Consider the following 15,436-nt stretch of genomic DNA (forward strand, 5'->3'; position numbering starts at 1 on the left):
GTCTTCCTGGCTAACTACTTTATTCTCAGCATCTAGCTGCAGTGCCAGGCATAAAGAAGGCACTAAATAGTTATTTGTTGAACAAAGGAATGAGTAAGGAGTTAATTAATGATTGGTAGTGAATATTGACAGCATGGAGTCTCAATATTAGGCAATGAATGAAACTCCTTTTAAAGGTATTCGTACAGCCATCTACAGGCCTTGCAAGCAATCTAACGTTTTCATTCATAAAATACTGGTTAGACAGTAAAGAATGTGAGGAAGGATCAGAGACCAACGAATATAAACAAGACTCCGTCTCTGATCCTAAAGCACCAAAGCAACAGTATGTATAGCCGCTTCAAATAGGTGCAAGAAAGGAGAAGGACAGAGGACAGAGATGATTTAGTCCAGTGTCAACACAATCGATTGCCAACACTCAACTTCCAAAACCAACCCAACAAAATATCATCATGGGGTTTTTGTGCCTTTTTACTGCACCCTTATTCCTCATATCCCAGGGGGATACAATCTGCTCCAATTTCAAGCCCAAGACTTTCAGTTTTAGTAAATAGGAAAATGACTCTTAAGAAAAGTCATAACATCTGTTTTATTTTTTTTATTTAAAACATCAATCCTTTTCCTTGAAATCTCTACCTCATCATAAGGAAAAATTAATTTTCCTTTCTCAATTATAGTTTTTAACTGCTTAAATCCTAGAAAAATAGTATAAATTGTCCCATAAAGGCATTTTTTAAACAAAAATGAAACACAGAGCTAGTTATCAACTGTACGGTCATGAAGAGAATAACTGTGACAGAGGAAAGCACATGTTCCAGTGCACTAAATAATTCCTCATAGAGAGGTCTCCATAGTGCTCGATGAGTGGACTGCCACCATTCATACCCAGTTATATGGGAATCTTTCCTAGTTGCCTTCACCTCTTGAAAATTCCCTAAGGAGAACTGCATCACTAAATGCTCACAATCATTGTACGCTTTCTATTGATGCAATAACCGTCCACATTGAAATGGAGGAAAACTCAAATCTGCCCTTAGCCAAAGTTGAAGATTTTCTATGAACAACCAAAGAAGCCAGTTATAAGAATTGATGTCGGGGTGGTGGGGGGAAGTCAAGAAACTACTTTTAGAAAGTTATACTAAGAAAATAAACATTAAATGTTTAAGATGTATACACAAGAATGTTCATCACAGCATTATATACAAAGGTGAGAAATTGCAACAACATAAATATACAGTAACAGTGGATTAAATAAATCTTAACTATCCTAACAAAAGAGAATCTCAGCCATCAAAAAGAGATGCTGTAGCTCTAGATATATTGCTATTTAAAAAATTCACAACACACTGTCAGATTCATTATATATTTTTTAATGTTTTTATTTATTTTTGAGAAAGAGAGACAGAGTCCAAGCTGGGGAGGAGCAGAGAGAGAGAGAGGGAGAGAACACAGAATCCAAAGCAGGCTCCAGGCTCTGAGCAGTCAGTACAGAGCCCAATGCAGGGCTTGAATCTACAAACCATGAAATCATGACCTGAAATGAAGTTGGATGCTTAACCAACTGAGCCAACCAGGCACCCTTCATTATATTCCTGTTTTATAAACACACAGAGAAGCACTGAATAGTCTAGGAAAATATACACAAAAATATTAGCAATGTGTGTCCCTAGGTGATTAAATGTCAATCACTTTTACAAATGAAAATATTGTTGCTTTTATCATTTAAATGTCAAACTTGAGAAAGCAGAACTGTTTAAAGAAGCTTTTTTATTTCACATGCTCAGGATTTACCAAATCTATATGAAGAAATATTTAAAGAAAAAATCTAATATGAAAATTTGATATCCTTGAAAAGGATCCTTTTGAAGAAAGTAATGTCTTCTGATATGGTAACATTTAAAAAGCTCACAGCAGGGGCGCCTGGGTGGTTCAGCTCCTTAAGTATCTGACTTGATTTCAGCTCAGGTCATGGCTCAGGTCATGACCTCACAGTTGTGAGGAGCCCACGTTGGGCTCCATGCCCAGCATGGCACCTGCTTAAAATTTTTCTCTCTCTGGAAGCACCTGGGTGGTTCAGTGGGTTGAGTGTCTGACTTCAGCTCAGGTCATGATCTCGCGGTTAGTGGGTTTGAGCCGCATTAGTGGGTTCGAGCCCTGCGTCAGGCTCTGTGCTGACCGCTCAGAACCTGGGGCGTGCTTTGGATTCTGTGTCCCCCTCTCTCTCTGCCTCTCAAAAATTAATAAACGTTAAAACAAATATATTTTTAATTAAAAAAATATTTTCTCTCTCCATCTCTGTCCCTCCTCAGCGTGTGCATGAATTCTCTTTCCAAAAATTAATTAATTAATTTAAAAAATAAGAAACTCACAGTAAATAATGTTTGCCCAAAATGAAAATCATAAAGCAATTTTCTCACAAGCTTTTAATTATATGAGAAAATGTCAAAGATATAACACTGAGTGGATAAAGGGGAATATAAAACTAAATATACAAAGCATACACAATTATGAAATACACATATGCAAACAACTATGCACAAAAGAAACTGGGTTCATAATGAAGTAGTTCTGAGGGAGGGAATTGTGAGTGGCTTTTTTCTCCTTTTTACTACACTTAAAATTTTTCTACAGTACGTATCTATTACTTCCAAAATCAGACAAATAAGGAACACTATAAGTTTTTTAAATAAGCACAGAGTACATAAAGTCCTGTATATATTTGCTGTACCAATAGTTGAAATAAGTAATTTGTTCCCAAAAAGCCTGTTCTCATTACACTCACTTGGAAAGCTCTGGTACTCTGCTACGTAAGCCCTGAATAATAAAGAATGTGTAACTCTGAATTCACTGCAGCTTCCTCCTGGCACCTAATTAAAGGAGTGACACAGCTCCCCTGGTCTTGGCTGCTTCCCTTTCACACAATGCCATAGCTAGAAGACAGCCCAACAGAAAGGGAGAAAAATCAATCACTTTGAAACTCAGCATAAATATCTGAAACAGACCAACCATAACCCTTGGAACACCACATTACTTAATTTCTTACTAACTTGACTAATGACACTAGACCAGACTAAATTTTATAAAATCAGGAACCATGTCTTAACTTTAACCACTGTTTCTCAACACCAATGTGGTGCACAACAGGCATTTAGTAAATGTGGATGAGTGAATGAATGAATGAATGAATGAATGAATGAATAGGGGATTTATGGCTGGGCTCTGTGCTCTTCCTTAAAATTCTACTGGCCATGTTACAGCATCCTTAGCACTAATTCTATGAAAGAAGACGCTGTGTCATAGGGTCACATTTCATTAGATATTCCATTACTGAAAGTGCAAGTAATAGGCATAAGATATGTCCCAGGAAGCAGCTTTTCTCATTATTATGGCTTAATAATTAGCAATAATTCAACACCTAATCCTCTTAAGGTAAGTACTGCCATCCACAGCTAAGGCTGAGAGAGGCCAGGTAAATTTTTCAAGGTCACAAAGCTAAGAAATAAATGACAGAACTAGGATCAAATCCTGATTCTCTGGGGCCCCAAAGTCTGGACTCTTTCTAGGTGGGAATAAGCATCCTGTCATCTCACCCAGGCAGGTGAGGAGGGTTATGGATTCTACACTCATTACTTCAATTATCCTCATAAACCTATGAAGTAGATGAGCACATCATATACCACTTTTCAGATAACAAAACAAAGGGACAGAGAGGTTAAGCAGCTTGCACAAGGTCACACAACTCCTGATAGAGCCAAAATAGAATGAAGACCTAAAAAGTACTATATTTTACTAGGAATATATCAACTCAATCAGAGAAAATGCATTAATTATACATAGTCAGCATCATTTCCAAGATGACTTACAACTATGATGAGAAAAAAAAATTGTTTTTCTGAGTTCCTGCCTGAGCATTTTACAGTACGATAACCCTGCTTAACACCCACAGTCTGGACATTTAGATAAGAACTTAAGTTTAGAATTCCCGCCATAAGTTCCTGCTTTACTTTTTCCTGGGGAACCTTTAAAAATAACCACTTAGAGTTAATCCCAGAAAATGTTAGTGACCTCTGTTCCAGCCACCTTACAAGTAATACGTGCTCGCTATCCTACTCACAATCTCCAGCTCATTCACGCCCTGGGACAGAGGACTGCCCTTCCCCCAGCTCATTCTACCCCCTCCATTCTAGGATCTGATCAATATTGTGACTCTACTTCCTTTGCGGGGGGGGGGGGGGGGGGGGTTGAAACTGCATACTCAATCAAAATGACCCTGCATGGGTTTCCTTTTCCCAGAGTGGGAGCTGGGATGCCAAGGGAGCTACCTGCTGCCCTCTGCCCCCCACATGGGTGGCTTGTACCTTCTCATTCAGTAGGTTAGAATCTGTATGTTCTTAATTCAATGCACCAGCTCTGGCTTCCTAACCCAACTTTGTCAAAAGACAAACTGGCCACAGCCTACACTAACATATACAACTATTCAATTGATCCAACTAGCTCTCTAGATACTTCTCTCTGAAATGAAGACTAATAGACTTCCAAGTTGCAAAAAAACACATCAATTTGCAAGGCAGAGGACAAAAGCACAAATGTATCTAAATATTTAAAAGCTATAATAAAATCAACAAACAGATAAAAAAATATGTTCTATCCTCCTATCCTTTGCTCTGAACAAATAAACCCGCATAACCAACTGGAAGGCCAGGTGTAAATTTAGGCTTCTCAAACTCCAGGAAGTTTGATACTGGGACATGCAAACCCCCAGTCCCATTTCCAAGTTCCTTCCACAGCCTCTGCCTCCCACAAGGAGCTGCTCCTTGGCCATCCCTTGGGCCTAGGAGTGCACACAGCAATGGAAAAAGTCACCGTGAGGATGAGGGATGGAGAAACAACCCAAGCAGGCAGGCAGGCTGTGGAAGTGGGCTTTGGTCATTTGGGCAGGGAATTCCTGCCTCAAATGTAAATCACGGGGTCGACAAAGTCCCCCTCTGGCCTTGCCCCTTTGCAAAGGGCTGAGACCAAAGGAGGAACAGAGTGAGACCCCCGTGGCTCCTCCTGCCAGAGTCTAAGCGGGGCACTAGTGAGAACCTTAGCCAGCTCTCACATAAGCTTTCAATAGAGACAGCTACTTAAAGTAAGCTTCCCCAAAGGCATCCCCTCTCACTCCCCTCCTTTAACCAAGACGTAGACATCCACCAAAGTACAATTCATCCACTCTAGCCAAAGTGTTTATGATTTGCAGTTTCCAGATTTAGCTATTCGTTGCATGTTTTCTGGGATTTTTAAAAGTCCTATGAACTAGGTTGGTTTTGTTTCTCTAAAGCAGTAATTCTCACGCAGGGGCAATTTCTCCCCCCAAGAGACATTTTGCTAAATCTGGAGACATATCTAGTTGTTTCATCTAGTGGACAGAGGCCATGGATGTTGCTATGTGTTCTGCAATGTACAGGACAGCCCTCTGCAACAAAGAATTATCTAGCCCAAAATGTGAGTAGTGCTGAGACTAGAAAACTCTACTCTAGAGTAAGAACTCTTTCAGAATAGAGAGGATGTCATTTCCTCCTTTGATCCCCACACAGCCAAGCAGAATATTGGACCCCATTAAGTATTTGTTAACTGACTGATTAGCTATCTGGTCTCACACCTTGCTGAAACGTTCATTCACATAATAACTCAATGAAAATTGAGCTCACTAGCCGGGAACTGTGTTCAACTCTAGGAATGCAAATATCAATGAGCGAGCAGAAATGGAAGACAAATAAACTGATACTTCTAATACAGCACCACTAAAATGCACCTGTCACTACCAGATACTTGTATAACTATTTATTAATTATGTCTCCCCTCAGTAGCTCATAAACTTCAAGAAAGTATTTCTTGAAATTCTTATAGTTACAGTTCTATACCTATAGAACTATAGTTATAGTTCCAGCATCTTATATGGTAATAATGGTAGACACATCGTAGTAAATATTTTTTGAAAAATGAAAGAAATGCAATAATATGTACAAGGCATTTAAAAAAAACAGAAATGAGAAGCTTTAACGCAACCTGGAGAGGAAAAAAGGAGTAAGAGAGGCTACCTTGATGAGAGCTGATATGGACTAAGCACTATTATATGCCAAAAGCATTTTTCAATGCATTATCTATCCTAATGCTCACAGCAATTTTACAAGAAGCCACACTGTACAGATAAGGAAACGAACAGCGAGGGTGGACTTGCTCAGGAACACGGCAAATGGTGGAATCAGAATTTCAGCACAAAGGTCACTTTGGGACCTTTGCTGTTAACCAGTAAATGCACTGTCAAGAAGTGAGTAAGGATTGGCCAGATGAAGGACAAGGAGCTGTGGCCTTGAAGGAAAGGCATTCCAGTCAGAGTGAATGACACCAGTAAGATCAACATAGCCTGACTTGTTACAAGGAACCATACCCCTTACCGGCATTACTATACTATAAGAGGAACGTTGATGAAACATGATGTTGGAGAAGTAAGCGTGGCCAGATCATAAGGGATATGGGTAGCAGTGCCCCATTTATCTAACATTGTCAGGGAATGAGCATAAGGCTTAGAGTCAGATAGCTCTAGGTTGGAAAACTGACCCATCATTTCGTGAATGGATCTATCTGAATCTGTGTTTCCTCATCCATAGCACAAAGAACATACAAATACCTACTTTGTAAAGTAGCTACGAGAACAAAAGATAAGAAATATAAGCCCTGAGAACTAGGCCTGGTACATTGTATGCGTCCAGTCAGAGTTCATGATTTATTTTTGCTATTGCAAGTTATTGCTAATGACTTTTTTTCACATTTGTAAATCCACAACATAACTGAAGCTTATTTTAAGCACCAAAATTTATTAAAGTATCTTTTTCTTTCTTTTTATTTTTAGTGTTTTATTTATTTTTGAGAGACAGAGACAGAGAGAGAGACTGAGAGAGACAGAGCCTGAGCAGGGGAGGGGCAGAGAGAGAGGGAGACACAGAATCCAAAGGAGGCTCCAGGCTTGAAGCTGTCAGTACAGAGCAGGACTTGAACTCACAAACCGTGAGATCATTACATGAGCCGAAGTTGGTGCCCCAAGCTATCTTTTTCTTAAACCACTTTTAAAGTGAATCCCAGGGCACCTGGGTGGCTCAGTCAGTTGAGTGTCCGACTTTGGCTAAGGTCACGATTTCATGGTTGGTAGGTTCAAGCCCCATGTTCGGTGTTGGGCTTTGCATTGACAGCATGAAACCTACTTCGGATTCTCTCTCTCTCTCTTTCTCTCTCTCTCTGCCCCTCTCTTGCTCACGCACACATTCTCTCTCTCTATCTCTTAAATATAAACATTAAAATTTTTTTTTAAAAATAAAGTGAATTCCATAAATGTCCCATTTAACAAACATAAACCTTACATCCCATATATACAGATGGCTGTACCTGCCTCCCACCCCCTCCACCCCCAGTGCTGTTCTGTGGCCACCAGGGCAGCTGTAGAAATATCTGAAGCTTCTGGGATACACAGATTCAAAAATACAGACAGAAAAGTTGGCACATAAAGCTAGACGTGCTTAGAGTAGTATTTGGTTCAGAATTTGGGAAAGGAAAGAGGAACATCATGGCTTAGAGTAATGGTTAGCACCCAGTGAATATACAGAACGTTCAAGGCACGTGCGTGTATTATCCTCTATCCCCCAATCCACCAGTAACAGTGATGTGCCAACTCTGCTCAGAGCTGACACATCCAATGCTCTTGGATACCGGATGTTTGTTCATTTTTCATAAACCACACCTTAAGCCCATTCAGAGATTGTGACCTGGCTTCCACCCACCTCCCAGTCTACCTTCCTACTACGTTCTCTGTGGGAAAATTAATACCTTTTTATACAGGAAGCACAGCAAGCATTTCCACACCTCCCTGCTTCGGCCTCTGCTGCTTCCCTGCCTAGAATATCCTTCTGCCCTCACCTCTTACTCTTACCCTATTTCCCCATCCTTCAAGGCTTAGTGCAAACACCATCTCTTCTCTGATTTCCCTCCTTCCAGCAGAATTAAAAGCCATGTTTCCATGAACTTCCCCAGTACTTGGTTGATTGTTATAACAACCATGTACAAACAGAGGTATGTGGCAAGCAGCATTCTAGGTACTTTCTAAATGCGACCATGTAATTTTCACTGCAAACTTGTAAGAAAGTATTACAAACCTATTTTACAATGGGGAGTCTGAAGCTCTTTAAGTTGAATTTACCAATGATCGAACAACCAAAAAGGAAATCAGCTGGAATTCCAACCACGTTCTTTCAGCTCCCAAATCCATAAATTTTTCTCTCCACTATGCTCCTCTCTTTGATGTCCCTATGTCCAGTTGGTTAATTAATTATACACAAATATGCCTGTCCCTAGGATTATGTCAAATTCCTTGATGCCAGGGACATGGGCATGTTCCTCTTTATAAATGTGGATGATAATGTATCCATTTATACAAGATTGTTAGGAGAATTAAATGAGACAGTACATTTAAAGCACATTGCACAGTGCAATGCACATTATAAGCTCCTAATAATTTGTTGGTTTTACTGTTGTTGTCGTCGTTACCATGTCTGATGCCAAGGATAAAGTCTGTCACATAAATTGTGAGCTGAAGTTTCTTTCTGAGAAGCAAATCAAGTGGGTAAGGCCCTGATGGAAGAGACAAATGCCACTTTGGCTACTACTTGGCTACTCATCCAGAAGCAACAAGAGTTGCAAAGAAAGTCTCCAATATTTCTATGATAGGGCCAATTGATCCCTTAAACTTTCTGTTACCACGTGGAGGTTACAAAAACGTCCCATCTAGTTCAAAACTCTTGCAGCTTTGTTACTTTCTTCCTGCCTTGACCTATGTGATCTGCCAAGGTTCCCCACCCCCCCACCCGCTAAGAAGTCATACTTGAAGTCTGAGCCAAGAGAAGAAAATCACAAAAGTAAATGAAAGCGCAGAGGACAAAATGTAATGTGAAATTCTAATGCTTAATGAAATGCTCTAATTAGAGCATAATGAAACACTTTCCTTTGTCCTCATAGCATTTAACAGAACTTTAAATCATCCTATTGCTTTACTCATTCGTTTTTGTCAATCAACCCCTAGTAGGAGGTAAGCTGTCTCAGAGAAAGCAATCCTGTTCACTGCTATCCTCCGGGGCCTGATATCTGGTGCACAGTAGTCATTCATTAAATGTTGGTCAACTGACTGATTGCAATGATTTGTATGTATGTATATATGAATATGTGTATGACTTTATACATATACATAACATCATTCCACGGTTCGTAAATATACATATCTCCATACTTAAGTGCATACAGTACATTTGTGTACATATATTTCTATCCGTGCAGAAGATGTTTTAGACTGGAAAACACAGACACCTGTTTGCAAAAATTGTGTCTTCTTAACATCATAAAGGCCTCTGACTTACCTATCTAATATTTTAAAAACATACAGTACTGCCCACATACTAACCACCCATTTTTTTAATGGATTTTATTAAGCATGCAGAGTACAAAAAATTTTTTGACCTAACAAACCAGGATACCTTTATCTTTCAAAACTCCTTGTCCCTAATTATTAGCTTCAGTGTAAAGAAGAGGGCAGTAGGAGCAAAATATTGACCAGTAATGTTTCTCTGCAAATTTGGCAGGTGAAATGCTTCAAATTCTTATGAGCTTCCCAGCAGTCTTTATTTAACTTGTAACATATACAAAAAGGTGTAATTCATGACAATTATAATAATTCCATTGACTGGGTAAATGTGCATCAGTTTTTTTTTTATTTAAACCTATACCAACCCTGCAGAGTAAATGTTATTATCCCCTTTTATAAATAAGGAAACTAAGACTCAAAGAGAGCAGCTTGCCAAGGATACTCTGCTGCTTATCTATCTAGTCATGGCATACTCAGTCTAGAAATTCTACTAGTCTAGAATTCTACTCCAAAGCCCAAACTCTTTTCAATAAGCAACGGGGCCTCTTACACAGTTTTACAGACATTCATCTTGAGGGATATGTGGTAAAGCAGTTTTTTTACAGTGTATGGACTTCAATTAGTAATTCTCGGCACACAGAGGCTAGACTCAATGACAGCTAAACACGCTGAAGATTACCCCAGGCTACTGACAGCAAGGGACAAATGCGTCTCAGAAACGATCAGCCTGTGTTTCTCAGAATATGAAGCATTTTCCACTTGAGTATGTCCTGCAAAAGAAATGTATTCTCTAAAAGAGCTTCATTATTCCTCCTCCTATCCAAAAAAATGGACTCTTTCATTGCAAACCAATGGGAAGTTCTTAACTCATTTCCTTATATTTCTTGGAATGAAAGTGCATTCTGTCTTTGGAGAAAAGAGTTGCCGGATGCTATACCCTTTGGGTGCCTTTGAGTCGAACAATCAATACTGTGAAGGCAAGAGAAAATTAGCCCTTATAAACTTTTCAGGGGTGTAAGGTTATTTTTAAACTTAATGATAGCTGAATTCTAAAGAGAGGGAAGGAAAGTCTTCCCTCCCAGTTTAAAGAATTCAGCTGCCTTCCTCTAAAAGAATTGGCTATTATCTCTTTGACCTTCTTTCCAGAAGCAGGCCAGAGAAGAAAGAAACCATATGTTTAAAAAGTTTTTTGAAATTTATAGATGTTTCTGAACATTTGTAACCAACGGTAGTGAAAATGTTTCAGTTGGCTCTAGGCTGCCCATATACTGCTTTGGAAAAATCTTAGGCAGATCAAAGGAAAGTACTCTCCAGCCAGACCACTACACTCTCAGGAAGAGCTTCAGCCTTCTCAGCCCTGGGGACTGAAGGGGAAAGGGGCTCTTGACAGTGGTGTGTCCCCTCAACACACCCAGAAATGTGGAGAGGAAGGGGAAGCCGCACTGCCTTCCCTCCAATCTAACTACACAACCCCTGCTGCCAAGGACTTATTTTTAGACACTTCAGCTGAAATTCCCAGAAGGAAGGGAAACTACAACCTCTGAGCGATCTTCAGAGTTCTGATTTCCAACCTGGCTTGCATTTTTTTGTTTGTTTTCTGACTTCAACCTAACGCCCAACTCCCATCCTCCAGAAGGCATCCACAAGATGTCTAAGTCACAAGAAAAAGAAAAAAAAAATAGAGCTGAGAGCTGTAGAGCCTTATGTGATGAAAATTCCAGCTCCCACACATCAAAGGGACATGACCTTGGGGAAGTAACTCCTCCTTCTGAAGACTCAGTTTGTGGTTTGTAAGATGGGAATAATAATATCTGTTATTAGAAAGTTGTTGAGGTTTCAATAAAAATTGCACAGTACCCAGCTCTTAATAGGGCATCAGTGCCAGTGTGTTTTGTCACTGGCACACTGCACAAAGCAGCGGGATCCTGGCTAGGTGTCCATGTTTTTCCTGCCCAAGATTTGTCCATCACTCCCTCATTAGTGATTTGTTACCAACCACTCACCTAACCTCAGGAAGATGCCTCTTAGCTGCTTCTAGTTATCTATAGTTTCAAACATCTGCAGCGCCCAAGAGCTAAATTCTCATTAAGTACAAAGGACAAAGTTAGCCTGGATTCTCCTTCCCACCAGTTATCTGCAAATCGTTGACTATAACTCAGGCTGGGGAAGAAACGCTTCAGGCTTTACATGGGCAAAGCAGGTGTCTGCACATCTCTTGGGGTCAGGGGTGTAAGGACCCCTGACTAAAGTCTTCAGGTTTAGAAATGGCAAAGAAAGGGGGTAGGACAAGAAGGACTGGATGAAAGAGATGCCTCTGCAAGGCAGTCCTAGCCAGTGACCCTGTCCTCGGCGCACCGGGAGTAAAGGACACGAGCGGGGAGGAGCTGCAAGGGGAGGAGTACCTGAAGACTCTCGCTGCTGTCTGGTTCCTTCTCCACGCCGTGCCCTGTTGCAGCACCCCTTGTACGATCTCCTTCTCGTTGGGCAGTCGGTAGACTGGGAAGACGTAGAGCCAACAGAGGACCACGACGCAAAGGGCACTGGCTCCCACCGGCAGCCGGGTCCTCGGGAACTTCCACGCCAGTACTGCCATGGCCCCTCTGGACGTGTGTCGCCGGGCCCGCCCGCAGGGGCTCATCGCAGCCCCGGGGTCCCGAGGGGGCGGCTTCAGCACAGCGTTAGGCAAAGTGGCAGCAGAGGGTCCCCCCACCGCCGGCCCCCCATGCACACACACCTTCCGCTTTCTGGCTTGCACTGGCACGCACGTTTCTTCGGCCCCCACGGCCCCAAAGGTCAGCGCAAGGATTTTTTTAAATGCAACTTTTTCAATGGTTTCTTTCTAGGGGAAGTGGCCGGGGGGCGAATCACGAGCTACGGTCATGGTCGCTTCCCCTGCAGAAGGCGGGCGCTGGGGTCTCCGAGAGCGCAGAGAGCGGCCGCGGCGAGTCGCTCCCGCCGGTTCTGCAGCATCACTGTCGCCCTCGGCGCGGGTCCGGGGAGAGGCTCGGCTCCCTCCCAGACTACTGGCCCGCGGCGTCCGCTTCTGAGAGATGCTCTGGCGCCCTTCGCCGCCTCTCCCCGCCTCCCGTGCTGCTTCACCGCCAGGCACCCCCCAGACACGCTCCCCGCGCCGCGCCAAGTCCTTGGAAATTTCCACCGCGGCCCGGGACCGCTATCCTGCCCCGGGCTTCTCCGCCTTGCCCGCCAGGACCCTCGCTCCCCACCCCTCCCGGAGAAGAAAAGAACTCGCTCTCATCAGTTAATTCAGCGGCGCGCCGCAGCCTTCCGCTGCGCCCCGGACTTCGCAGACAAACGCCCGGGGATTGGTGGAAATCAAGGTCTCCCCCGCCCTCCCCCACCCGCAAATTTGCCTCCTTCGACCCGTTCAGATCCGCGACGCTCCCCTGGAGCGCGCGCCTCTCCCTCCCTCCCTTGTTCTCTGGAGATAGAGGCAAACAATAAAAGATAACCCCCCACTCCCAATGTATGTATATATTTGAGTGTGGCAGAGACTGGCTGATAACCTGACCCTTCGGCACGCGGCCGGCGCGCCGGGGCTATCACTCCGCCACCGTCACCCTCGTCTCTCTACCACCGGTTGGTTATTAACCCGCAGTGAGGCGCGAGGAGGCCGGCGGAGATTTATTCCTTCCTGGGCCCCCACCCCCATTACCCGATTCCGGCGCCCCGGCTCCAGCCGGCGCACGCGCGCGCGCGCGCGCACACACACACACACACACACACACACACGCACACACTCAGATAACGCTCACTCCGATGCTCACGGACCCGCACGCGCGCGCACGGGGAGGTGCGTGCACACCGGGATCCTCCGCCTCGACTCCGCCCTGCAGGGAAAGGCGCTGCTGCATCCAGATGTGCAGGCAGCTGGTGCCCAAGCTCGCAGACCTCAGGACTTGATAATGCCTCGGAGGCGCGTTCATCTCCTCTGCCATTTAGATTAAAGGGCCGTTTGTTCTTAGACCTCTTCCTCTCTCCACCCATAAGCTAATCGCAAGCCCGACCTTGGACAAGCGCCACTAGCTGAGGGACCCACGGTTAGCCATTTCAGCTCGCCTTGGCGGCCGACGCACAGCTCGGGTACCTCCTAGCGGTTGCCGATTCCATTTGCTTAGGCATCTCATCAAGCAGAAAGTGTGCAGGGACAAAGAAATCCAGCAGCCTATTAACCGGGTCAGCTTAGTCATCAGGAAACCAGAATCTAGGGCTAAAGCACCGTTTGCTCAGCTGACCAGGTTGCAGCACCCCAGCGCAATCTCCAGGGCTGCTAAGTGACCCGGTATCTTTCTCCAGCATCTTTCTCCACTGAGAGCTGAAAGTTGAGAAGTTGATGTAAAGTTATTTACCAAAAATGACCAAACGACCACTATAGTCTCAATATTCCAACACGACTAAGGCCTCTTAGGAGAATTACCCTCCACGACCGGGCATACCCCAGGAATCTCTGTTATTTAGGTAAATCATTAGCGACGGGAGCTACGAAATTCCAACGTTATATCTTACCATAATGGAGCCTAATAAAGATTGTTTGAAATGAAGATCACCTGAAGTCCTGCAAAGTAACCAACCCACCTTCTTCTGTTCTGAAAAGGCGAGGGATCTTTCCCAGAGTTGCCATAGCTATGGATAAATCACTTGCCGTCTTTTTTCCTACAATGTAAATAGAACACAACCCATCCCAAGTAAAAGAGATACTTGCAGAGCAAATAGCAAATAAATAAGCCAACTACCCAAACTAAGACACTGCAGTTATGAAGGGGCTATGTAAATGTTTCCTCATTCAACATCATGGAAATGCATCAAAGTTCTGTCATATTGAGAGACTTCTGTGATGCAATGTGCTCTTTTTCCTTCTTCTGAAAACCAAGATTCTCTTACCTTTGTTGTCTCTTGCCTAACCCTACAATCCAACCTCATTCCCTGCTTTTCCTTAACATGACCACCAAATCTAGACAGGCTTAGCCCTCACCCTTCCAAGTCACACAGGGATCAATTCAGCACTGTATTGTAGGGTCCACCTCCTTCTTGCATGGGATGTCTTTTTTCTCCTTTCATACAAATCCAATGCATCATTAAAAGCCAACCCAAATGGCTAAAAATTTTGCCCTCAATATGTGTTCCCAGACCACCTAAAATATACACTTCCTGGGATAGGAATTCAGTAAATGTTTGTGGCTTCTTCTCCTATTCCCTTTGGCCTACTGCTTTGAACATCTATAGTATTTGCTGGCTCCAAAAAGTAATAAGACATTTAGATATGTTGTACCACTAGCATTTTTCATATGTAACTTTGTCCCAACAACTGGGCAGTAAGAGTATTTGGCCTTGTATATCAAACGATAAGCCTGTGCTCTTGATCCAAATGACTTTTAGTAGGTAGCTTACGTATTATTTTCTATGTCTGCATCTGAGTACACAACAGAGTCTACTCAGGACCTAAACTACTTTTAAAATTCTATAAATGTTTATTTACTGAACCAGTAAACATGATGTGTAAAGCTATTTTATGCCATAAGTAAACACGATGGGAGGCACTTTTGTGACATCAGCATTATAGTGGAAGCCAGTATAAGGGATAAAAACCACCACAGAATTGAAGCCATGGAGAAAAGAGGAAAAAGAGAAAGTCTCATTGAGAAGTCAAGAGAGACCAAGATGTGGGAAGATGGTCAGAGTGATTAGGACACAACCAATTTACAAGTCAGCTTGGATGCTAATGGGTATGAAGACGAATATCAAGAGTCACGTAGAAATCTCTCATTAAAAGATTAAATAGAATTGTCAATAATTGGACAATCTAAAAAAAAATTAATGTCATCCTTTCTTCTGACCCTCTCAAGTTTTTCTTGTCAGAATGGCTTGGAATGGAGGGACAAAAGCATAAAAACATGGCTTTTTCATAGCCAGTTACAACACCAAAGCAAATATGCTTGTAGAATGAAAAGAGCTATAAATGTAGTTTGTCTAAAT

The 15,436-nt window shown here is 42.8% G+C and overlaps 1 protein-coding gene across 1 annotated transcript in view; it reads right to left on the reverse strand.

Moving 5' to 3' along the window:
- ST8SIA1 (ST8 alpha-N-acetyl-neuraminide alpha-2,8-sialyltransferase 1) overlaps window positions 1-12,301 on the reverse strand; it is a 150,825-nt gene extending 138,524 nt beyond the window's left edge. The window contains exon 1 of the mRNA XM_047868417.1: window positions 11,848-12,301. Coding sequence (XP_047724373.1) covers window positions 11,848-12,083 — 236 coding nt within the window. The 5' untranslated portion in view covers window positions 12,084-12,301. The remainder of the gene's footprint in view (window positions 1-11,847) is intronic.
- Window positions 12,302-15,436: the final 3,135 nt, after the last annotated feature.

The sequence above is a fragment of the Prionailurus viverrinus genome, chromosome B4, assembly GCF_022837055.1.
Source record: "Prionailurus viverrinus isolate Anna chromosome B4, UM_Priviv_1.0, whole genome shotgun sequence".
In the NCBI taxonomy this organism is placed as follows: domain Eukaryota; kingdom Metazoa; phylum Chordata; class Mammalia; order Carnivora; family Felidae; genus Prionailurus; species Prionailurus viverrinus.